The sequence below is a fragment of the Poecilia reticulata genome, linkage group LG19 (genome assembly GCF_000633615.1).
Source record: "Poecilia reticulata strain Guanapo linkage group LG19, Guppy_female_1.0+MT, whole genome shotgun sequence".
NCBI lineage: Eukaryota > Metazoa > Chordata > Actinopteri > Cyprinodontiformes > Poeciliidae > Poecilia > Poecilia reticulata.
Genome location: NC_024349.1, coordinates 5,329,799 through 5,354,934, shown reverse-complemented (window position 1 = coordinate 5,354,934; position 25,136 = coordinate 5,329,799). Strand labels below are relative to the sequence as shown.

Genomic DNA, 25,136 nt, shown 5'->3' with positions numbered 1-25,136 from the left:
TACGGTACCTTAGGTGAAATTGAATAATTTCCACGGCACACCTGACGATCACTCACGGCACACTAGTGTGCCGCGGAACAGTGGTTGAAAAACACTGAATTAGAGACATGGAAAGCCATGTCATCATTTTTCCTCCACTTTATATATTGCTTCACTTTGCATTGTTTTTGTTTTACTATAACTTGACAAAATCAGCCAAAGTTCAAATGTCGTGAAGGTTTTTAAAGGCCGACTTTGAGAGCTGAATCTCACTTTTCTGTCAGTTTATTCAGAAACGGATCAACAGAAAGAAACTCCTGGTTTACTAAGCCTTGTGCTTCACTCTGTCAACGCAGTCACACGGTGAACCTGCTGACGGCGCTTCCTCTGCAGTGCCTCAACGTGCTGCTCTCGGTGCCGCTGGAGCCCGAATCCAAGCAGAGCCTGGGGGTCAACATGGACTGCGTCCACACGCTGCTGACCTTCATGGAGAGGCGCCTGGAGGCGGTGAGGGAGGAAGCGTTCGCGTTTGAAAGTTTGTCTTCTTTCATGTGAACATGCAGTCGATCGTCTCTGTTCTTCTCAGGGAGATCGAGTCAAAGAGAAACTGACGCCGATCCTGAACCTGCTGACAGAGAGCTGCAGGGCGCACAGAGAAACACGCCTGTACATCAGGAAACATGTAACTTCACGTGAAAATCGTCTCACACTAACATGCTAATTGTATACGCAGTGATTAATTGCCCCACGCTGCAAAAGCACAAAATCTTACCAAGTAATTTTGGTTTAGTTTTTAGTGCAAATATCTTAGCACATTTGGAATAAGAGAAACTTACTTAGAAGTTACTTCCTAGCAATATATGTTTGTTTTGAGTAAATAATTCCTTAATAATAATGAAAAATTACTTGTTCTATTGGCAGAGAAATTTACTTAACATGGGAAAAAATGTCTTGTTATTAGTTAAATAATCTGCTACTGAAACCAGAACTTTTGCATTAATATTAAGGAATTATTTACTTAAAACAAGCCTCTACATCTGACTAAAAAATTACTTTTAAGTTAGTTTTGTCTTAATTCAGATGTACTAAGATATTTGCACCAGAAACTAAACTAAAATTATTTGGTAAGATTTTGAGTTTTTGCAGTGCAGAAATTGAGATAAACAATAATATTGTCATTTTGAGACATAATAATAATAATAATAATAATAATAATAATAATAATAATAATAATAATAATAATAATGGCATATTAATGCAAGTAGACCCTCCAAAAGATCAGAAAAACTTTAGTTTCTAAAGAACAGTTAATAATGGAACTGGAAAATATTTTAAATAGCCAATATAAATAAATAAAACAACTAAAAATAATTATAATGGATTATGAGGAAAACACGAGGGCTGCACAGTGGCGCAGTTGGTAGAGCTGTTGCCTTGCAGCAAGAAGGTTCTGGGTTCGATTCCTGGCCCCGGTCTCCCTGCATGGAGTCTCCATGTTCTCCCTGTGCATGGTGGGTTTTCTCCAGGTACTCCGGTTTCCTCCCACATTCCAAAAACATGACTGTYAGGTTAATTGGCCTCTCCAAATTGCCCCTAGGTGTGAGTGTGTGTGTGCATGGTTGTGTGTCTCTGTGTTGTCCTGTGACAGACTGGCGACCTGTCCAGGTGACCCCGCCTCTCGCCCGGTACATTAGCTGGAGATAGGCAGCAGCAACCCCACTGACCCCACTGAGGGACAAGGGTGTTAGAAAATGGATGGATGGATGAAGAAAACATGTAAAAGTGCAAGTTAGGACTTTTGTAAAGAAAAAAAAAAACTTACTCCTTTGTACTGTTTGCTTTATAATGATAGATATGATGGTTTTGTGTGTTTTTCTTTCACCATCTTTGATTGAGGAAAAACTGGAAAAACGAGTTTCATGGTCCTGACTTCCTCTCCCATCTGTCTTTGCCAATACTTTGCTTTGTAAAGCCTTTTGTTTCCACTCTGAAGTTGAGATCCATTGGTCCCGTGTCTGTATTTGAACCTTTCTGTGTTTTCCTGTCGTCAGATCCTTCCTCCTCTGAGGGACGTGTCGCACAGACCGGAGGAAGGAGACACTGTGAAGAGTCGCCTGGTTCGTCTTATGACTCACCTGGACACCGACCTCAAACACTGCGCCGCCGACCTCCTGTTTGTCCTCTGCAAGGAGAACGGTAAAACCTTCGTTTGGATCCGAAAAAATAAATACAGTTTTTAGGGAGTCTGCAGCTCCTCTTTGGTTTCCAGTGCGGCGTTTTGTGAAGTACACCGGCTACGGCAACGCGGCAGGGCTGCTGGCCACCAGGGGSCTGCTGGGCGGCCAGAGAGCCGTCTCCGACGCCCAGTACTCCAGCGACTCGGACTCGGACACCGAGGAGTACCGGCAGATGAAGGACCGCATCAACCCGGTGACAGGGCGGGTGGAGGCGGAGCAGTCGAACCCGATGGAGGGCATGACGGAGGAGGAGAAAGAGGAGGAGGCCAAGAGGCTCATCATGCTCTTCAACAAGCTGTCCAAGTAGGAGAAACAACTTTAGCGTCAGAACGACGGAACTGCTACATCCTCAGTCACGTTTCTGTCGCTGGGTTGCAAATTATCTCTTTATTTTCCTTAAATGGTAAATGTATCGCTCAAGAAAACATATTTATTCTATTCAATCTAAAACTAGAAATAAAATCCTGCTTCTTTTTTTCACAATAAAAGAAACACATTTATATGGTATTTTTTGGTAAATGGCAAATGTAATTTATCACAAGCTCTTTGGGCTGTAAAGCTTTTTTATCTCCTGAAAGAAAACAAAGCCATTTTCTCCAAATGATTTATCCGCGTGTTGATCTGCTGTTCCCAGAGAAAACATCATCCAGCCGATGGGAGTGGATGAAGAGGGGAAGCTGGTCCCGATGGCGGGTCTGGAGGAAGCAAAGTCCGAGTCGGAAAACGAGGCCGAATCAGACAAAGACGACTGAAACACGACAACCTCATGAATCCACTTTATTGATCTGGTTTTGTAAACATTTCATTTCTCCAGTTTGGTCGGTACAGGAATGGGATGCTCTGATTGGAACAACAAAGAGGACAAAAGATGAAATTGTTTGTCAGTGACGGATGGATGAAAAGGATTTAAAGAAACAAAGATGTAGAGCAGCTTTCACATTGGTCTGACTTCAGATTTCACTTCTTATTTGTGTTGTAGTTCCTGAGAAGAAATCAGTTTCGTTGTGATTATGACATCAGTGTGTTATTSCAGTTTGTTCTCTGTGTATTAAAAAGATGGCCCTTTCTGACGTTATCCAGTGTTTCTTGATCAGCCAAGATTACAAACATGAGATGAAGTTAACAGTTTGCAGCAATTATTTAATGTAACAAGACATCCTGGAGCACAGATGTATATAAAACTGCAGCATGTTTTGTAAACACATTGAGACAAATTCACTTTTTCTGCAGCAGCACAATCCCACATTGAAATAAAAGAACAATCTTYAAATGTACCACTGTTGCCTGTTGATGCATATTCAGCACASAAAGCTAATATTAGAAATATGYCGCCCCCTAGTGGCCTAATTTAGTTAACTTTCAGTTAATTCAAATGGACAGTAATGAAACGTTTTCTAATCCGTTCTTCTGGGTTGAAAAGACAATCTGTGAATTTTTTATTAGTCATTCATGACATCCTGTTTCCGTCATGTTGAAACATCATATGACAATTCAAAATGGGAAAAACAGAAGAACATGGCATTTAAAAAATGCAGATGTGAGACAGGAAATGACTACAAGAAAAAGGAAAACAGTTAATCMGTAGTTTAAAAAATTAAAACAAGAAACAGGAACAAATGAAGACTAAACTCAGATGGAAACAGATCTTATTTTCTGCAGTAAATAAGATCATAATCAGGACAATATAATCACCTGTGAGWGAATTAGAATCTGTGGTGGATGTTTTCATTGCAAGAAATTATTTAAAAAATACAATATCTTTGAAGGAACTCAAGTAAGTCTTATAAATTATGCATTTTGTGTATCGAAATCCAAAGATAAAGGAGAAAAACAAACATATTTGAAGTCTTGTGCATTACTTTGTTCAGTCCCARCTAATGCAGCGACAATGTGGTGATTATATCTGCAGGATCTGCTTGGTGTCGAATAAAAACATAATAAACTGAGATGTTCTCACACTGAAARRGGGAAATAAAACTCATCAGTAAAGATCCATCATTTCCTCGAGTGACATCTGCAGTTCCACAGACCGCAGGGAGGAGGCGCCACACTCAACAGCCGCGTTCTTCAGAAGCTCCATTGAAGTGGGAACCACCTGAGAGAGAAGAAAGGAGACGAGTCAAACTCACACAATCATGACAGCTGGAAGGATTTTYGTYCAGTTTTCTCTGTTTTCCATTCAGTCATTTAAAATGAAAGCCTTCCTTCACCTCCACCATGATGAGTTTTCTCTCCCAAGGCCTGTTTTCCGGGTCAGGCCACTTTTCCCCGAGACAGAAGAACATGGAGGACGGTGGGGATTCCTTCCCATCAAAAAAGTCCATTAATCCTACAGGAAATAACAGGTAACGTGCTGCAGGTCTAGTCACACACAGGCTCCCTTAAAGGCAGATGTTTCCGTACGCACCTCGGATGAAATCCTTCACCTGGTAAAGAGGTTCAGGATTCAGCTTAGAAATCTCGCTCGGCTGCCTGCTGCTGTCAAACTTGGAGAAGCTCCAGTAGGCTTTGACCTCGCCGCGCCGCTGGCCGTAGATCACGTGCTGCGACATGCCCACGTCCAGGCTGCCCAGGTTGTCCAGGATCCTTTGGGTCAGAGAGGCTTGGGTTTGATCCAGGATGCCAACCGGGCGCGGCAGAGAGACGATGCTGAGGCCCGTCTCATGATCCAAAACCGCATCGTTTAGATCTGGCCTGACGTGACGAGGAGAYGGAAGAAGAAGAGWGGGGTGAAGAGCCTCAAAGGTGACCTGTAGCGCTTCTGAGAACAGGTTAGCATAGATCTGTGGGCGATGCAAAATCATTCTTAGATGATGAGATTTCAGTCTGCTCAGTTCTGCCTATTCTGAGTTGTTTTAAAGCGTCTTGTCACTTTAAATCCAAATAAGTTGCTGCTGGCCTGAAGTCAACGTTTACACTCACAAGTGAAAATAGCTGCAATCCGATGAGCCAATGATACGACCGTACATCTTTGAAAAGCTTTAGTAGAGCCTCCTGCACAATCAGCAAGTGGTTTCTGGATGCTAAGTCAACAACAAAATACGCGTCTTTTCCAGCAGCCATTTTAAAAGAACACAGTGATAAAACTAGGTGACCAAACGCAATGGCGCTCCACTTCGGTTGCTAGGTGACGGGCAGTGCCTGATGACCTTTGATCTTTTGAGATTAAATGTCAGAATTCTGAAAAAAATTCAAAATTCCGAGAAAAAGTCAGAATTCTGAGAAAAAGTCAGAATTCTGAGAAAACGTCAGAATTCTGAGAAAAATTCAAAATTCCAAGAAAAAGTCAGAATTCTGAGAAAAAGTCAGAATTCTGAGAAAACGTCAGAATTCTGAGAAAAATTCAAAATTCCAAGAAAAAGTCAGAATTCTGAGAAAAAGTCAGAATTCCGAGAAAAAGTCAGAATTCTGACTTTTATAAATGAAGGATTATTTCTGAGCGAACGTAAAGGAGCGTGGAGGTTTGGCTGAAATTTTCCTGCATTTCTTCCCGATTCGTGTTGGAACACTGAATAACCGAAACATCGTTTCCCTCTTGCTACCTGTAGACTAAGCGCAGTCCAGCTTCGTTGGGAACCTCCTGCTCGGAAACCTTCACCCCTCTGTAGAACACAGCCACCCTGAAATGAGTCTCTGGAAACAAACAGAGAGAAGAATTACAGCAAAAAATAAAAAATAAACAACTGAATTAGTCAATTAGAATTCTGACTGTTTTGTGTCTAAACCCAAATAAATAACCAAACATTCTTAGGATTATCTCAGTTATGATGTTAGTATATAAAACCAGTTACTAAAATGTTTCTTTCCTTGTTATACACAATACTTTCCTTTTTTTTGTTCCATTTGTTTTGTGTTTTTCCACTAATGTATCTTATACTCTGATGTAAAATTAATTAATATATATGGAGAGAGAGAGAGAAAGAGAGAAAGAGAGAGAGAGAGAGAGAGAGAGAGAGAGAGAGGTTGCACTTTATTACAAATCTGTGCAGTTTGAATATTAAAAAGTTTGCACAGAATCAAGCACTTTAACTGAAATTAAACCATTTCTAAGGATTTCTGGCACCTGTACAAACTCTGTTATCAGAATCAGGAAGCTGAATTTCCCCATAAACMTCCATGATGTGCATGTATGTAAACTTCTGGTCGTTTTTCTTGCTTCGTGTCGGGTTTTTTTTTCAGGAATATTTCCTGTGAGAGTGAGTGACTCACTGAAATGATCTCCATCTCTGGTCTGGTTCACCGTTTCTAGGAACTGCGCTGCCTGCTGCACGTCGCCGTAGCCCGCCCCCTCCGCCGCTCCCCCCCCCGCTGGACGTGCCGGTTGCTCTGGCAACCCAGTTTCACGGGCTGCACCCTCAAACATCACTGGATCCTGCTGTTGCCCGGGCAACGGGTGCGCACCAATCACGAGCTGATTCTGCAGCTGCTGTTGCTCAGTAGGAGGCTGAAAGCCTGTGGTGCCCTCTGTGGAAAAGTTGGGAGAAAATGGGAAAGTGTTTTTTTTTTTTTTTTGAGGGGGAAAGTACCGCTGGTTTGTTTTCTGCTGCAGAGATGAGGAGACTACCTGCTCCAGGGCTGATGTTCAGTCCTCTCAGACACTCCTGGAGGATATCCTGGCTGCCTGGGCTTTCTGCTGACGGAGATTAATGTGCTATAACAAAACCAGACAGTGATGGGTGAATCAGAATAAAAGCTCCTTGTTTACCTGCGATCAGAATGTCCTCTGGGTTATAAATAGGTCCAGCAAAGAATGGCACAACCCCACTCTAAAAATCACAGAAATAATCTCAATAAATTCAGTCATTTTGCAGCAACTAATCATTAATTCATGCATCACGAAAAACGAGGATATGAACAGAAATCTGAGACGGTAATCGAACATTTAAAATCCAAATATAAATGTTCGCTTAATTATTTAAGGTCTTGCATTCAATAATTTAAAATGTATGTACAAAGAGAATTTTGGCAAACAAAATTCAAAACAGATGTGGAGAAAGAGAAATAAAAGAAACTGAAATTTTCAAATTCAGAAAAGACATTTCAGTTAAAGGGATTATTGTGACGGTGAGATAAAATATAAATCTCTTTCTGCATGTAGAAGAAATTAGAAAATTATGACGATGTGGAACTAAATGARCTGATGTTTGGTTGTGTAATTTTTGCATATTTGGAACATATTTGATCTCAAAGCTGATTTAATTTTTTATATGAATGGAGTTTATGCTTCTTTCGGCTTCTTTTCATTCATGATTTCTTTTAGTTGTTAGATGAACTGTACATATTTATTATTGAGCGAATAAAATAAAATTAATGAAATTAGTTTTATGTCTGATTGTGTATTTATTTTATTCATTATCGGTTTATGTAGTCTTATAACTTTAACTATTACAAAAAACAACATGATTTACAAGAAATCCGTATTTTAATATAGTCATGATTATTTTACTTTTCTTTCCATGTTGTGGTCTCTTATGTCTTTGCGAGTTAAAATTCAAAGTCCATAAATAAAGTTGGGGTGGAAAACACACACACACACACACACACACACACACACACACACACACACACACACACACACACACACACACACACACACACACACAGCGTACCCCCTGCGGATTGTAGCCGTTCAGAACATTGGCGTCTTCTTGCTCCTGGGATCCAGAGGAAGATCGGGCTTTTGATGGTAAAGAAAAGTAAACAGAATGTTACAGTTCTWAGTTTTATAATCATCAGGAACATTTGGGTCTTGACCCCTCACCTCCTGACGCCGACTCCTCCGGCCAGCGGTAGACCTTATGTGGGTTGGCGGCATCGTTCTTGTTGTCGGACACCATTTTGAAGCCCTTCGCTCTCAGGGCGCTGCGGAAGTTCCTCTTCCAGACGGAGGCGTCTCCCTGAGCCCGGCCGTTCCCGCTCACCTCCGCCCAGGCCTGCAGGGGGAGCAACACAGTCCACTGATGYAGATATTTTTACATCTTGTCATTTTTCTCCATTGTAGCAGAGTTGGGTTTCAGATGGAAGGTAAGMRAAAGGACTATATCTATAAAAATAACTCACTGAATAAATAAAGTTAATGTTACTCAGCTTGTTAGTGTAAAACAACATGCTAATGATAGCATTTGAGCTAATTTTTTACTTAAAAGCTAAAGTTAACATAATGCATGGACTGAGTTAATGATGGCTAACATTAAATCAGTTCAATACTACCAGGCCTGTAAGCCTACATAATCATGACAGCATGAAGCTAACTTTAGCCTTCTAGCTAATTTTGACTTGTGTTTTACAATAAATTAGGTTTAGTACTATATAAAATATGTCTTAGTGTTTACTTTGCATTTAATTAAATAACTCCTTGAATAGATTAAGTTAATGTTACTCAATATGATTGAATTTATTTGCCAAAATGACACATGATAGTATTTAAGCTAACATCAGCATTTAATCTATTTTGTTACTTAAAATCTCAGGTTATCTTTCGTAAATGTCTGAACTACTATATATATATATATAATTAACATTAACTCAGTTCAGTGCAACCATTATTATGTTTATAAACCTACATAATAATAGTAGCATTTAGGCTAACATTAGTCTTTTAACTTATTTTGGATTCTCTATTCCATGTTTGTATTTTAAAATTAAGTTTAAATACAACTGTGATGGCCTAATAATGCCACTGCCATTAATTAATTGATATTTTGCATAAAATGGATAACATTTAATAACATTTAATAAACACATTTTTACTCACCGAATCTGTGAATTTCTTACAGAAATGTATTATTTTATGTCTCCTTTTATGAATTTGTTGGAGTGTTTTATAGCCGCCAACAGGATTTTTGATAAAGAAAATCATCCCCAYAGCATCACGCAGCCACTACTGTGCTTTACAGTGGAGACGGTATACAAAAAAAGCTGTTTTATATATTAATTACACACAATTACTCTCTATTTTCTGATTAGGTGACTTCTGAAGAACCCTGCTTGCACTGGTAAAGGTTGTACAGTCGGTAGAAGGAGAAAACTTGTTTTTTATTACTTTAAAGATGAGAACATCCTCATTGGAGGAGTCCTGCCTCAGCGCGTGCTTCCATGGGATGCAGAACTCRGTTTGCTCAGGGTTGGTCCAATGGACGCCTGGATACCTCTGACTGTCGATGCTGGACTTGAGCCATGGGATCAGCAGTGGTTTTGAGTGAGCCATTTCTGTAAAACCAAAAGAAACAGATGCTGATAAACACCAGGCAGCTTTCCAGAATCTGAAATCAAACTTTTAGAAAACACATATCTTCTTCCACAGTCATCCAGATTTTTTCTTGTGTGAATCGCACACAGATTATAGGGAATTTATCGAATGTTAAAGTGATCCCTGACCTATTCTGGTCCTAAACACACCCTCAATAAGAGCAGATCTTAACCGTCAACCAGTGGTGGGCTCTGCTAACTACAAAGCTAGTTGTGCTATTCCTAAAACACTAATTATAAACATTAGTTCTGCTAACGATACAGTGCTACACCAACACAGAGGTTAGTGGAAGTAAATGCTAAAGTGTTAACTTCAATTTAAATTATATCTCTCTTTTAAAGACTACAACCCTTGAGCACCAATTTCATTATGAAATGCTAATTTACATGCTAATTTACATACATATAAAGGCCTTCTGTCTCTGTGTTTTATGTTGCCCCTGTATGTTTCTTGCTTTAAAGTTATTAAATTTATTGGGGCAAAAAGAGCGAACACAAGGAGAGGAAATAGTTTATACTGCCGTATAAACAGTCTTCATCCTCTTCAAAATAAGAGCATGTATACGAATGTATACTTACCAGAATTTCCCAGAATCTACCTGGGAAATTCACTTAGAGGTAGGTATGTGTGCTAAGTGTTTTCAAAGTTAGTAAAAGTGCTAAAGCGCTAAAATCAGCTACATTAGCTATTAGCGCATTAGTATAAGTTTGTAATCGAATGACAGGAAGAAACACATCCATGGCAACTCGCGTAGAGATGCGTTCAAAGTCTGAAAGTTGGTTAGTAGTTCATGAGATTTATTTACCTCAATAACCATCTTCATCCTCCTCCTCTTCCTCACTGTCCCTGGGGCAAAGAGGCAAATCTTTCTTTTTGTTGCCAATTTCTGAATTTTCCTCATCGATAAGCATCTTTCTTATTTGAAAGCATGACGTCTTGTACTTCCTATTTTATAAAATATCAGARGGAAACGGATCCCTGTCTGATATTTAAATAGCAAATTTTACTAAATAAACATTTTAAAAAAGGTACATTTACATATAAAATTGTCAAATGTGATTGTCTTTTTGCAGATTGTCTTGAGTTTTTGTGGAAATTAYTTGGATTTGTTGATATTTTCTCATTGTCAGGAAAAAAAACAACAGGTAAGAGAAAACTCAGGTACAGACATTTGATGTTGAGTGTTTTGTTTGACACAAAAAATGACAGTTTCTGTTTCATTTCTGTTAACAAACTTCAAGATCTCGATTGCGTTTTACAAGAATAACAGAAAACAGAAACTAACATTAAAACACAGCAAAACAAAGAGAAGTGCAAATTTTTKGGGGGGGCATTTCAGAGACATGTCAGTAGTTCATAGAATAAAAGAACAACATTCATTTTTACTCAAACATAAACAGTAAAATCAGAGAACTGATTATTTTAATTGGTCTCTTAATATTTTCCAGAACTGTACATGCTTGTACAATACTAAATATATGGAAAATTGTGACTTTAACATATTAAAAATCATGCAAGCATTTATTTCATAAAACAGGTTAGTGCTGCACGTGTCCTTGGTTAGATAAAGGTTATAATAAGTTACAAATTAAGATGTTATATTAAATCCTTCTTTAAATAAAGTCTTGAAAGTGAATCCATGTAGCTGCTTTTCTCCCCACTTCCTCTAAAATATCAGAAATTTCATGAAAAAACAACAAGGAGTTGAGAAATTTGRTAAATATTACAACTRAGAAAGAGGAAACGGACTGAAGACAGCAAAAGTGTAATAGTGTAATAATTATGATAATAAATAAAACTGAAATAGAATTAAAATACTTAAAATATGCACGTCTGATAATGATAAATAGTGAAAAATGCACAATAATATGCATTCTGATGAGGTTTAGCAGAAATWWAAAAAAAACATAAGCAGGTGACAAACACACTTTYCATYAAGCCTAATTTCTATATTAAAATGTTCTTGCTGTGCTGTAATATTAGAAAGTTAAATGCTGTTGTCAGTAGTTCTTAGCAGGAAAACATCAAAATTAACAGAAATAAATGCTTGACAACATCATTCTGTGTATTTAATCTGTAAAATCTGCTTCACTTTGCAAATAGAGTTGCTGACATGCATCAACTTTTCAATAATATTCAGTCTTTCTAAATGYATTGTATGTGTACTACCTCTATCTTTCTCCACAATAACAGAATAATTGATCCTCTCGTTCCTTTTAGTGATGCAGGTTCGGTTCGTTCGGCTCAGGTCGGTCCAGTGGTCGTTTTTCGGAACCCGAAGAGAGAAAAACCAGTTCAGAGATGGAGACACGGCGGGGGACGGCGACCAGCTGTCCTCCAATCCGAGATGCGGCTTTCTTAAAAACTGACACCGCCTGATTTCTGACTTTCGGAGCTTCTGACTTCTCGGGAAACTCCGACTGTTTGTTTCGTTTTCCTGATGTGACGTCAGCACGTCGGGCTAAGGCAAGACGTGCCCACAAACACGCACGAGACTGGCGCCTACTTCCGAGTACCAACGTTAAGCACTTTGAAGTACGAAGATTTAACAGTATTAAAGTAATTTATTTGTCAAATTAAGTTATTTGTCGAGAAGATATAGCACTTCCCCACAAGTATAAGCGGTTTTAGATCTTGAGTGAATTAGTATAAATTAGTTTTACGTTCAAATGTAGCTGTAAAATASTTATCTAGTTAGCTTACTTTGATCAAGTCTAACATTGTTAAATGTTTTAAACTGGATTCTATAATCCTTTATTTTGTACATTCACTGTTTTTACATTAAAGAAATGTCAAATTTATTCTGCAAAATTTCAGACTTGTTCAGATTATCTGAAAAATGCACACTGTTTACATATCATGCTTTATAAATGTATTCACACCCTTCAAATTTCCCCCCCTCACTTTGTTACATTAAAAACTAAACGATTAAATTAAATCTATCAAGATTTNAGAAAGAGGAAACGGACTGAAGACAGCAAAAGTGTAATAGTGTAATAATTATGATAATAAATAAAACTGAAATAGAATTAAAATACTTAAAATATGCACGTCTGATAATGATAAATAGTGAAAAATGCACAATAATATGCATTCTGATGAGGTTTAGCAGAAATWWAAAAAAAACATAAGCAGGTGACAAACACACTTTYCATYAAGCCTAATTTCTATATTAAAATGTTCTTGCTGTGCTGTAATATTAGAAAGTTAAATGCTGTTGTCAGTAGTTCTTAGCAGGAAAACATCAAAATTAACAGAAATAAATGCTTGACAACATCATTCTGTGTATTTAATCTGTAAAATCTGCTTCACTTTGCAAATAGAGTTGCTGACATGCATCAACTTTTCAATAATATTCAGTCTTTCTAAATGYATTGTATGTGTACTACCTCTATCTTTCTCCACAATAACAGAATAATTGATCCTCTCGTTCCTTTTAGTGATGCAGGTTCGGTTCGTTCGGCTCAGGTCGGTCCAGTGGTCGTTTTTCGGAACCCGAAGAGAGAAAAACCAGTTCAGAGATGGAGACACGGCGGGGGACGGCGACCAGCTGTCCTCCAATCCGAGATGCGGCTTTCTTAAAAACTGACACCGCCTGATTTCTGACTTTCGGAGCTTCTGACTTCTCGGGAAACTCCGACTGTTTGTTTCGTTTTCCTGATGTGACGTCAGCACGTCGGGCTAAGGCAAGACGTGCCCACAAACACGCACGAGACTGGCGCCTACTTCCGAGTACCAACGTTAAGCACTTTGAAGTACGAAGATTTAACAGTATTAAAGTAATTTATTTGTCAAATTAAGTTATTTGTCGAGAAGATATAGCACTTCCCCACAAGTATAAGCGGTTTTAGATCTTGAGTGAATTAGTATAAATTAGTTTTACGTTCAAATGTAGCTGTAAAATASTTATCTAGTTAGCTTACTTTGATCAAGTCTAACATTGTTAAATGTTTTAAACTGGATTCTATAATCCTTTATTTTGTACATTCACTGTTTTTACATTAAAGAAATGTCAAATTTATTCTGCAAAATTTCAGACTTGTTCAGATTATCTGAAAAATGCACACTGTTTACATATCATGCTTTATAAATGTATTCACACCCTTCAAATTTCCCCCCCTCACTTTGTTACATTAAAAACTAAACGATTAAATTAAATCTATCAAGATTTTTTGTGTGAGAGATCTACACAAGGTAGAAGTTTTTCAATTTCTGTAATAAAAAAATCTGAAAAGTGTGGTGTGCATTTGTTTTCAAACATCCTGAGTACTGGCAAATTCTTTGCWATCAGCTCRAGTTCTGTCAGATTTGATGGGKAGAGCAGCTGTGAGTCATTTTATATATTCTCAATTTGTTTCAAGTCTGTACTTTGACTATGCCACTCTAGCACATAAGTATCCTTTCATTTAAACCATTCAGTTGTCGCCATGGTGGTACGTTTAGGGTTAATTTCCTACAGAATGCAAACCTCTGCCCAWGTTAGTCATTTTTMAGCCTCCAACAAGTTTTCYTCTAGGATTCATCTCCATCTTTAGCCATCACACAGCATGATGCAGCCATCTTTAATATTTTAAAGATGGCTGTCTCTAGCTCACGATGGAATGTGACGAGATGTGGGAAACATTCCCACAACGAGCTGAAGGAAATGGAACCATTTGTTCTTTGTAGATTTTATTTGTTTTTCAAATACAGGAGAGTTAATGTACAGAAGGACAAAGAGTTTCATCAAGAACTGTACAGTATTTACACATCTTTTTTTTTTCCTTTTTTATGGAAAATCAGATTGTTTTCAAAATAAGTCATAGTATGCACAGACATCAAAATGATAAAAATGAAATGACTATTTCCTCTTTAAATATTACTTATTTATACTCCTCCTTCCCACACGGGAAAGGGATAGTTCTTTTCTTTGCACCTGCATGACTGATGATTGAACTGAAGCACAACAATGTTAAGTTTCAAATAAATGTTACCATTCTTTTTTTTTTTTCCTCTTTTTTTCCAATTTTACACCCACTGTATTTGATACAATAGTTCTGTCTCGACGCCTGTTCTTCTGTATAGAGGGGAAGACGACTCGGATATGTGGGTTATGATTGTATACTGATCCTGTGGAAAATAAAAAGCTATTTAAATCGTTTGGGGCAGCAAACCAGCGCGTGTGAGAGTTTTTAAGTTAAAAACCTCCTCATATAAATAATAAAAATGCGTTCATATATTACCACACGGCCGACTGGTGCTGCCCGTCCACGTAAGCACATGACGACCAGAGAGCGCCGCCCCACCAACACTTCTCACGCCGCTATCCGCGATCGCGCTGCTCAAAAAGCACAAAGCACTCCCGCCGCCTTCCTCTCTTCTCAAAAGCCGACAGCTGATGTTAGTCTTTTCAAAAAAATAATTTATGTAAAAACTAAGCGGTAATAGTTTCTCTTTGAACTATTGTCTTTTTATGACACACAGTTAACAAGACGTCAGTGACTCTCCTCCGTCGACTTGGTTTTCCGGCTCCTCCTGGTTTCTCTCCGTCTTTTTTTTCTTTTTTTTGTTTTAAACAACGATCCGGTTCCCCCCTYTCCTTTCTTCCAGAAGGGTCCCACTCTCACAAAGTAAGACATTTCTTTAGTGATTGGTCAACAACAAGACAAAATAAAAACAGGCCAGCGTCCGAGGTCGGGTCAACAGGCCCTCTTTGTGTCCGTCGAGGGCCTGGAAAACTTCCTGCTCGGATCTGGAGAGATTTTCGAAGAGGGTCTGGGGGCTGTACAGCRGGATTCATCTGGGCTTTTCCTCCAGATTCTCATTTATTTATCTTTTTTTTTTTTTTTTAAAGTTTAGCTCTCGGTGTGTCTCCTCATGACTCAGGCTTTGGTGCTGAGAGTGAGCAGCTCGATGAAGGAGCCGAAGAGGGTGTCCAGCCAGCTCTGGTTGGCCATGCACTGCTGCACCACTTCCTCTTGGCCCGGATCCTCGGCCGCCTGCTCGATGGTGTTGGTCTGCGAACGCAAACACAGGGCAGCTCTGAGCCAAACGCAAAGCCTTCAGCACACCAAAAACGCAGAAATCYTAGAAAGCGATTGGAGTCTGGAYGCGTAACTGACCTCTTTCTTGCACTGCAGGAAGGTGTGGTACTTGTAGTGATGCAGGGAGTGGTAGAGACTGTATATCCGGTACGTCTCAGACGACAGCTTAAGGTCCTGAAGGAAGAAACGAAGCAGGAGTTATTGGAAAATTTAAGAAAAATTCAAACTTTAATCTGATTTATTGGGATTTTTGTTACAATTTTATATAGTTTTCCTTTGAAACTGGAGATAATCTGATTAAAACGATTTCTGAGTCCTTTTATAAATTCCCAAATGGATTTAAGTATGAGCTTTGACTAGGCCACTCCAACACTGTAATATGATTTGATCCAAAATGGAATCTCTGACTGAATGTTTGAAATAAAGCAATTAATTGCATGATAAATCAAAATAAGCTCAAAAATGCTTAATTATCATCTGAGCCTAATAATATTTTTGGTTGCATTTGGTTTTTATTCTCCATTTTATTTATTGTTTTGCTTTTTAGATATTCCACTTCCATAGTTTAGAAATTATTGATTTTTGACAGAGAATACTTGCATTATTATGCCATTATCATTATACGACACAAAAATATTATAGTTTATTGCAATAATTTATCATCTGATAAAGCTTAGAATGGTGATACTCATTCCTCTGTTGCCTCCAACTTGTTTGAAATATGCTCCATCCTCACCATAATGTTGCCACCACCGTGTTACACAGAGGATGTGCAGAGTTAGTTTTCTGCCTTTTACATTAGAAAAGTTTTGCCCAAAAAAAGGCAATTAAAAAAAACCAAAAACAATATTTTAACCAGCAAAAATACATCATAATCAGGTGTTTTCCTCATCACTTAAACAATTACAAATTAAACCTCAATAAAATATACTGAAGTTTTATAGTGTAAGGTAATGAAAGGTGAAAAAGATATGAGTGCAATACAATTTTTTTCTTAAAATTTACAAATAAATAGTATAACTGATAGCTGCACTCCGACTAGAAGTTTCCAAATTTCCCAGAATTCCTCCTCAACACTTTCACACTTTCTTGCCGTAACTTAACTCTGTCAGCCTGAATTATTTTGGGTGACAAAGAGAAAACGTGAAGCTGTTCTGCAAACCTGCAGCAGGTGTTACTCTCCATTTAGTGCAAAGGTTAATTCTGTCAAACCAAAGTTTCAGTGTCTATATATAAAAACACACACACAACACTACAGCTTTTCCTCTTGAGATGCGTCAATCATGAGTTTTATTTTCATTTAATTTGATGTTTTTTCTCATTTTTGACAGTAGAAAAAAAAAAATCAGAAACACCGGTTTCTACTTTACTGCAAATATTTGTCAAATACTTAAAACAATTATAGATTTCTTGACATTTGCAGGTGCATGAAGGCATTTCTAGAATGTATGCTAAAGATTGGACAAAAACTAGACTTTATATTAGTATTTTATGTCTAATTTCAACATCTAATGTTTTTATATGTCCGGTAATGAAATAATAAATGTCCTGTGACGCTACCTGTGGTTTAGGCAGGGTTTTCTTGACTCTATTGAGGGTCTTTCGGTTGTAGGCGTCGCCGGTTAGCCGCACCCTGACCACTACAGTGTCCAGAGAGTCCGTCATCATTTGGGGGTAAGCATGCAGAACATCCTGACAAACAAAAACAGGGGAAAAGTTGCTTAGAAGGAGCCAAAAGTTGTAGTTTATTTCATGATTTTGATCTTTTTAGCTACCAAGACTGAAACATTAAACAATAGAAGGATTCATTTGACTTTTTTCAAAGTTTTTATTTTGTATTTTCTAAGCTGGATTTAAAAAAAATCCAAGGTGGATAAAAAAAAAAAAAAAAAGATTGTGGTTTCAGTGACTTTGATACAGAGAAAAAAAAACATGAATTTGATGCAAACAAATTTTATTTTGAATTACTGCATCAAATAAACGTTGCAATCAGATTTAAATTTACTGATAAGTACAGATGTAACTAATAATAATAAGATGCATGTAGATAATAATYAYATGCATATAAAAGGGGCTGTAAATGTTTCCCACAGTAAAATTTATGAACTTTTCAAGCATTTTTTGGTTTTCAAACTTTTTCTGCAAAACTCTGGAGAAAAAAAAACTATCCAAATGAACAAAACAGTTTCAATTCAATACTATATGATGTTATTTACCATTTTTATTAATAATATAATGTGATAGTATTCTACATTCTACAGCAGAAAAAGGTTAATTAAAATATAACACATTTTTATGCTTTGAAAAGTCTCACACACAACCTGGCTGGTCTGAAAAAGTTGGAAAAATATCTAAAAATGTTTAGAAATAGCAACTGATTTAAAACAAGAGAAGTTTTAACTTCAGAGTTAGAAACATGTGCCTGCATCTTATCCTTAAATACCTGCTTTCAGATATAAATAACATTTTCCAAACGTGGGCTTTTAATCAAACCTTAAATTCCACTTTGCTGCCAAACGCTGCAGTTTAAATATCATGCAATTTCAAGGACTTTACACAGAAATCAAGCAACATCCAAACCTTGAAAACACTCAAGCGTTTTCAAGGATTTAAATCAAGAAAAGGCACAAAATAAATAAAGACAAAGCTGAACTGATGAAAGCTGCCAGGCGGGACGGATTACCTGGTGCTGGGAACTCATGCTGACTTTCCTCAACAGCCTCCTCTTCTGTTCGCTCAGGATGCTGTCGATCTTCCTCATCGGGGGCAGGTACAGCTCGTCTGCCGGCCAATCAGGGGGAGGAAAGTCTCCATTACTCATCATTCATGCAGCTGCCAGTCATTTTAACATCAAGGGCCAAACGTAAAGCGGCTCGTTCTGGCTGCGGATCTGCATTTGCAGTCTGTCACACCTTGTTTATTTAAGCTTGAGGAACTCATTAAAGGGCCGGTATGAATATGCAAACTCAACAGTCGACTAATCCTCTTCTGCTTTGAAGAAAGTTTGCTCAGCTGGCCCAGCAAGCTGACACTTGGCAGCGATGCCGGTTATTCAACCTGACCCAACTTCCTATTTTAAAGGCAAAACAACTTAATGTCTTTAAATAAATCCGCCTGTACGTTACACACAGACAGGAAAGTCTGATCGGGTGAGAAGCTACAGATTCGGTATTAATATCTGTATTGGTCCCGATAGTCAGATCCATAACATCTATTCATTCTAATTCTATGCTTTCTACTCTGAGTGACGTTTATTTATTTAATTTACATTATATGTAGAAATCTTAATTGGACTTTCTGAACCATTTGAGGCCGAGTTTGTTTTTTTTAAATACCGTACCAACTTTATTTATAAAGCACTTTAAAACAACCATAGCTGATACAAAGTGCTGTACATTAAAACACAACATAATTAAAAAAACAACAATGTCTGAGGAAGTACCTATCATTTTTCTTAGTTTATTATTTATTTTGCACAGACTGAACAAAATAAAGTTGTTTTTAAATGTTTTACAAAGTCTGTGAAGCTAACAGTGTATGTAAGTGAGCTGTACTGGTGCAGTTACCAAATAAGTTTGTAATTCAGAACATTTTAAGTCAAATCAGAGCCGTTTTTCTCCTATCRGCTTGATATCAGCCGATACTAGTTTTCTGAGCAAACTTCCTGAAAACTGCAAAACAGCTGAAACGCTGAGTGGTTATAGTTGCTGCTTTTGAAACATAATCAATGAGACATTGAGCAACAATGGCAAAATGTAGTCTTTCAATTGTTCACTGCTCTATGGCCCTGTATCTGTGTAAAGCATTCTGAAATGCCTTGTTGCTGAAATGTGCATCACACATAGTATTACATTTGACTGATTGATAAACCTCAGGTATCTGTGTCGGAGTCGGGAGTGAGGAAAGCGGATGGGTGCATCAGAAAGACGGAGGCGTTCTCACCGTCTGTGTCTTCCAGAGCTTGGATCATGTCTGGGTCCAGGGCCGTGCTCACCAGCATCTCCACGTAGCTCCTGAACATCTCCCTCATGGCCCGGTTGTCCACTCCTCCCTTAACCGGCACTGAGAGAGGAAACRGCAACGGTTTACAGCTGGAAAATGGAAAAGCAGACTGAGCAAGACGCAGGGYGTAATAATGTCTCACTTTCATTCTCGCTCGCCGCCTCGTCAGAGGAGTCGGAGTCAGAAGACGAAGGTACGGATGAGGGAACGTTCAGCCACTTCTTCCTCTTCTTGGGTGGAGGTTCGGCCTTCACTTTGGTCGACTTGGACTTGGGCGGTCGCTCGGCTTTCTCCTTCTCCTTCTTCTCCAAGGTTTTCTTATCCTCCTTCGCCCGACCGCGGTCAGCAGCTCCGGCGCGTTTCTCCACCTTCTCCTGCTGCTGCTGTATTCGCCGCTCCGCTTTCTCCTGCTGTGGATGTATCCGCTTCTCCGCCTTTTCCTGTTGAGGCTGCGCCCGCTTCTCCGCCTTTTCCTGTTGAGGCTGCGCCCGCTTCTCCGCCTTTTCCTGTTGAGGCTGCGTCCGCTTCTCCGCCTTTTCCTGTTGAGGCTGCGCCCGCTTCTCCGCCTTTTCCTGTTGAGGCTGCGTCCGCTTCTCCGCCTTTTCCTGTTGAGACTGCGCCCGCTTCTCCGCCTTTTCCTGTTGAGGCTGCGCCCGCTTCTCCGCCTTTTCTTGCTGCGGATGAACCCGCTTCTCCGCCTTTTCCTGCTGTATTTGTGCTCTCTTCTCCGCCTTTTCCTGCTGCATCTGTATCCGCTTCTCCGCCTTTTCCTGCTGCATCTGTATCCGCTTCTCCGCCTTTTCCTGCTGCATCTGAACCCGCTTCAGTCTCTCTCTTTCCTTCTCAGACTCCTTCTCCTTCTCCTTGGCTTTGGGCACAGCGGCTGCAGCCTCCTTCTTCACTTGATGTTCTGTGGTGGTTGCAGGTTTGGACGTTTTCTCCTTTTGTTCTTGATGGACAGGTGGAGTCASGCGCTCGTCTTTCTCTGCTGTCCTCGGTGGAGGAGGCGGCGGCGGTGGTGGTGCCTGGGTGGCAGGTGGAGACGCCATTCTAGGAAGGGACTGTCGCCTGTTAGACAAAATATAACTGGAAGCTTAACGTCTAGCACTAAATAAATGATTGCCAATTAGAAAAGTAATAAATGCTAATGTCTAATAATATAGAGAATACACTGGTGATTCAAGTTCAAGATATTTTATTTATCCCAAAAGGACAATTCAGTTTAGAATGAAAAACCTTTTCAGCTGAGAGGATGGCTGTGGTGTACCACAGGGCTTTCTCCTCGGTCACACTTTTTTTCCATAACATATTCTGTAACTTACTCCATTTGCTGATGATGTTACGTTATTYTACCGTGGCTAAAGTTCAGAGTTAGCTGTGCACCGAATGTTAAGGTGAAGGAAAGTTACCTGAGTCCGGGAGCAGATCGCCGCCACGGCCTCCGGGAGCAAACCCTCACATAATCCTTTTTGTTAACGTTCTCCAGAAACTTCACATATATCCGCTGGTAGCGTCTCTTAGCATCCCCAAAGTAGCCGAGATACTAGAACAGAAATATATTTTCTGTTATCCTCCTTTTTTGTAAAGGCARCAACATAAGACGTTGTGTTTGCTTAAGCGTGTCAGAGTTRAAGCTGAAACGGTTAGCGGGCGTTGGGAGGTGACAACTCACGTTGCTCGTGGCGCAGAACTGCCTCTGGCCATCTTTGATCTCCGGGCTGAACTTCTGCAGCAGAGCTTTCTGCACCCTCCAGATGGGCGGCGGCTCGCGGCCCGTCTGCAGAGCCAGCTGTGCACAAACGCAGGACGCACAGGTTCAGTCACAGAAACGGAGACGCACATTTACAWCCTACTGCATGCTACGGCTGGCCGGTACAGGCTAAAAACAAAAACTCATATTTTCATACAAGATCCGATTCAATCGATTTTTTATCTTTTCTTTTTTAAAAGGAAGTTATGAATTAGAGAAAATATTCTCAAAAATCGGCCATTATTGCAATAGTCACTTCTGTAAGTTGTTTGACAGAGTATTAAAGTGCAAATTTGTCAAAAGAAGCTCTTAAAATTACGTTTTAATGAGAAAAAAATCTTCTATAGTCGTCAAGATCTGATGTGATCACATGAGTCTGTGGTTCGTTCTTCTAAATAGACGATTGTCTATTTGCACAATTGTTTTAAAGTTCTGCTACTGATGATTATTTAATGCTGAATTAAAAAAAAAATGCAGAATTTGCTTATTTATAAAACTTCACCAGATGCTCAGCAKCCCTCATTTCAAACTCGGATGAGAATAAAGTCATATCATTACCAGAATAAATTCATATTGTGATAATAGACATGCATGAGAATTTAGTCAAAATAATACAAAAATAAAGTCTTAATATTTAAAGATTACATAGATACACGAGAATAAATTTGTGAAATGGCAAGATAAACTCRGATGGAAATAAAGTCATAACATTATGAGAATAAATTCATATTACCAGAATAAACATGTATGAAAATGAAGTGAGAATAATAMGCGAATACAGTCATAATATTACGAGRAAATAWTTGTAATATTACGAAAAAGATGTATGAGAATAAAGTCGTAATATTTWGACTTTAGTCATACTAATACATTTTTTTTTTCATTAGCGTGGCTCTAATAGTCCGTCGTAGAGTTTAAAGTTCAAATGAGCAGAAGCTGTGAAACCAGCTTGTTAAATGGGCTGACACCAAAAATTCATGGTGAAAAAAATCCCAATTTTACCAAAAATGTAATCCTGACTCATCGGCCTCATTAGGCAAACACACCTTGAGAGTCCGGATGTCCTCCACCCGCACCACAAACTCGTCCCTTTCTCTGAAGATTCCYTCTCCTCCGCTCTCGCTCTCATCCTCCTCGCTTTCTCCAACAATGGCTGCATCTTCCTGCTTCTGGGCGAGGTGCAGAGACGTGATCTTAGGGGCCGGGGGCTCTTCAGGGGACGCAGGAGACTCTGGCGACGGCATGGGGGACTCCTTCTGGGCCGAGGACGGAGGAGGCAGCGCAGGAGGAGGAGGAGGAGACGCTGGCGGTGGCGTGGTCGGCTGAGGGACAGCGGCTGGTTCAGGAGGTGGAGGCGGAGAAGGAGACGTGGGAGCGGCGGGGCTTGGAGGCAGGGAATCGGCCTGCTGCTCCTCTTGAGGAGGTTGAGGTGAGGGGAGAGAGAGAGGAGGAAGGGGCGAGTGAGAGGGAGAGGAGGATGAAGCAGGAGATGGAGGGACAGACGCTTGTTCAGGAGTTTCTGGCTCTGGAGGAATCTCAGGAAGAGGAGCTGGAAGGAACAAGGAGAAGAGAGTCGATTGGGGACCAAAGCTGCAACATTTGCTCCTTTTAAAGATGCACAATATTGGATTGGTGGTCGATATTTATGTGCCAATATACTAAAACCAATTTGGCTGATAACCAATACAGATATTTTTCACGTACTTACTGAAACTATATGGCTTTCTCTACTGTGGAATTAAAATACTGCATTATAAAATGATGCTAAAAATGAGGCTGAAAATGATGCAACACTTTCAACTTATGCTTAATGTCRAATTTATTCATGGCATCTGCTCTCCAAGACAACAACAATCAAACGGAGCTCATTGTAAATATTCACTAAACYAAACCTGATCACAAGCAACAAGCGAGAAAGAAGCACATCAGTCATAAGAAAATGTTAACACTCAGCTTCTTATGACTTTGTGCTTCAGGCGTCATCATCACTGGTTTGTAAAAACACCTTTTAAATCGATGAATTATTTTGACCGATATTAAATTTCACAGCTAATATCAGCCGATAACATCGTGCATCGATAATTTTATCACTCTTATATGAAGCGACACCAAACCTCTGAAGAAGAGACTGAGCACAACTTCCTGCTTCACAAAATGTGAAGCAGCATCAGATGTTAGAGGTTGCAGGATTCGTCTTTCGTCTTTGGTGAAAGACAATGCGACATTTCTCACTCGTGTTCGTTGGATTTACCCAGAATGCCCTGTCCTGTAGTTCGCGTCCTGCTTTTGGAGCCAGACGGACCAGAGTTCGATTAGCATTCACACCTCCGCAAACGAACTGGACTTTCTAGACAAACGGACTGGAGCTGGATTAAAGTGGACTAAATGACCCACAACCGTCTCTGGAAGATATTCCAGCTCTCCTTCCTCTCAGGTGTCTTCACTTTGTCTAACAGTTTAGGTTTCATGCTTTTCAAGCCTCGCTCTGGGATTCCCATTCGAACAGTGGTCGGGTTTAACTCAACCAGACTCCACAGCCGTTACTCCTGAATGGACTGAAACGACTGTTTTAGTTCTTCTGGTGGATTAAAAAATGACATTTCATTTAAACCTTTTTATGCAATATTATAAATACATTAAAATATGTAAATAAATTATTTAAAACAACGAAATAAACCTACAATGCCATTCCTTTAATGCACGCTTAATAATTTGTAGCATAGGATGCGTCTGCAGCTTGAAATATATTTAAACTCCACGTTTCTCTGCTTGACTTGACATCAATACAGAGTAGGGCTGATCTGTTGATTATTTTTGGATTAACTGGTTAATAAATGAGTAGAAAACGGTGCTTAGTAAGAGATTCTCTTTATCTTTACAGATTTTGAACAAAGTGAAGCTAAAACTGCCATCTGTGTAAAATATATTTACAGATTTTCTTTTTTTTAAATGCATAATATAAATATATTTTTTTTATTTTTGTGACTTGATTACTGCTCTGAGAATGTTGTTCTTTCAGCAAATTGCCTTTTTTGAGTCTGTACACTCCAGTTAACAATTAATCGATTACTGAATTAGCCGTCGATTATTTCAATAATCGATTCATCTGAACAATCGTTGCAGCGTTGCGGCTCAGCCTGGTCTAACTAGTCGTTGATTGTGGACTTTTGTTTACCAGTCTGAAGATATTTTGAACCGTTTCAAGGTGTGAATGAAGAAAAAGTCGAGTTTTCATTGGAGGTGATTTTTATTCCTATACTCAACAGCCTTCAATATGAGGCCCATCACACATAAAGTAATTGCATTGATAATATTTTCACATTTATCTACTGTTGCAATCCCAACGATTCTGACAAAGCGGATTTTTTGTTCTTGTGATCCAACAAACACCTGTTGCTTTTAACATGTAAGGATTTAAAGTAATTTGTGTTTTTTGTCATCAGTGGGGAAATGTGATTTTATAACTTGCATAAATCACATCCAGCAGCAGGAGATGATGGAGTTATTTTGGTTTGGTCCGGGGTTATAATCTGTCATATTTTATGAAAATCAACTCCACCGAACAAGAATAAAACAAAATGGAGTTTAATAACAAAAACTGTTCAGAGTTGAACATTTTATTACCAGTCATCTCTATTATTTTCTGAAAATAAACCTATTAATTAGGTTTAAATATCAGTAAAATGAGTGAAACACTATTATATCACTGAATGTTGCAAGAACTACATAACTTGTGACAAAAAAAACCCAATTAAAACAGATGAAGTCTTTCTGCTTTCATAGCAAACATCGACTATTGGAAAAAATAGTATAAAATATTTATACTTCTAGATGATGGTAGTTAGCGGACACTAATAATTATACTTCTAGATGATGGTAGTTAGTGGACACTAATA

General features: G+C 39.0%; 3 protein-coding genes across 9 annotated transcripts in view; 1 reads left to right on the top strand and 2 right to left on the bottom strand.

Moving 5' to 3' along the window:
* LOC103481248 (synembryn-A) overlaps window positions 1-3,283 on the top strand; it is a 12,878-nt gene extending 9,595 nt beyond the window's left edge. For both annotated transcript variants that reach the window (XM_008436615.2, XM_017301703.1), the window contains 5 exons: window positions 336-486; window positions 566-661; window positions 2,031-2,175; window positions 2,249-2,519; window positions 2,851-3,283. In XM_008436615.2, the coding sequence (XP_008434837.1) occupies window positions 336-486; window positions 566-661; window positions 2,031-2,175; window positions 2,249-2,519; window positions 2,851-2,968 (781 nt within the window). In that variant the 3' untranslated portion in view covers window positions 2,969-3,283. The remainder of the gene's footprint in view (window positions 1-335; window positions 487-565; window positions 662-2,030; window positions 2,176-2,248; window positions 2,520-2,850) is intronic.
* irf3 (interferon regulatory factor 3) lies at window positions 2,981-12,120 on the bottom strand. Of its 3 annotated transcripts, XM_008436619.2 has the most exons (12): window positions 11,635-12,120; window positions 10,271-10,311; window positions 9,259-9,425; window positions 7,978-8,149; window positions 7,826-7,893; window positions 6,922-6,982; window positions 6,781-6,849; window positions 6,426-6,680; window positions 5,759-5,849; window positions 4,624-4,910; window positions 4,427-4,545; window positions 2,981-4,311 (listed from the first exon to the last, which is right to left on the bottom strand). In XM_008436619.2, exons 3-12 carry the CDS (start codon window positions 9,421-9,423, stop codon window positions 4,198-4,200), a joined length of 1,401 nt encoding a protein of 466 aa, XP_008434841.1. In that variant the 5' UTR covers window positions 9,424-9,425; window positions 10,271-10,311; window positions 11,635-12,120; the 3' UTR covers window positions 2,981-4,197. The 3 variants fall into 3 exon arrangements, with proteins under 3 accessions (XP_008434841.1, XP_008434840.1, XP_008434842.1); XM_008436618.2 differs by lacking the exon at window positions 10,271-10,311 and having other exon boundaries at window positions 11,635-12,119; XM_008436620.2 differs by lacking the exon at window positions 10,271-10,311 and having other exon boundaries at window positions 6,781-6,846; window positions 11,635-12,115.
* Window positions 12,121-14,119: 1,999 nt separating this feature from the next.
* The window catches only part of prr12a (proline rich 12a), a 30,692-nt gene continuing 19,675 nt past the window's right edge, over window positions 14,120-25,136 (bottom strand). The window contains exons 7-16 of one of the 4 annotated variants that reach the window (XM_008436612.2): window positions 22,287-22,789; window positions 21,163-21,279; window positions 20,900-21,033; window positions 19,958-20,558; window positions 19,633-19,924; window positions 19,431-19,550; window positions 18,172-18,269; window positions 17,049-17,180; window positions 15,567-15,662; window positions 14,120-15,461 (exon numbers count right to left, since the gene is read on the bottom strand). In XM_008436612.2, the coding sequence (XP_008434834.1) occupies window positions 15,327-15,461; window positions 15,567-15,662; window positions 17,049-17,180; window positions 18,172-18,269; window positions 19,431-19,550; window positions 19,633-19,924; window positions 19,958-20,558; window positions 20,900-21,033; window positions 21,163-21,279; window positions 22,287-22,789 (2,228 nt within the window). In that variant the 3' untranslated portion in view covers window positions 14,120-15,326. Of the gene's footprint in view, window positions 15,462-15,566; window positions 15,663-17,048; window positions 17,181-18,171; window positions 18,270-19,430; window positions 19,551-19,632; window positions 20,559-20,899; window positions 21,034-21,162; window positions 21,280-22,286; window positions 22,790-25,136 lie in introns of all 4 variants that reach the window. The other 3 variants (XM_008436614.2, XM_008436613.2, XM_008436611.2) reach the window with 3 other exon arrangements.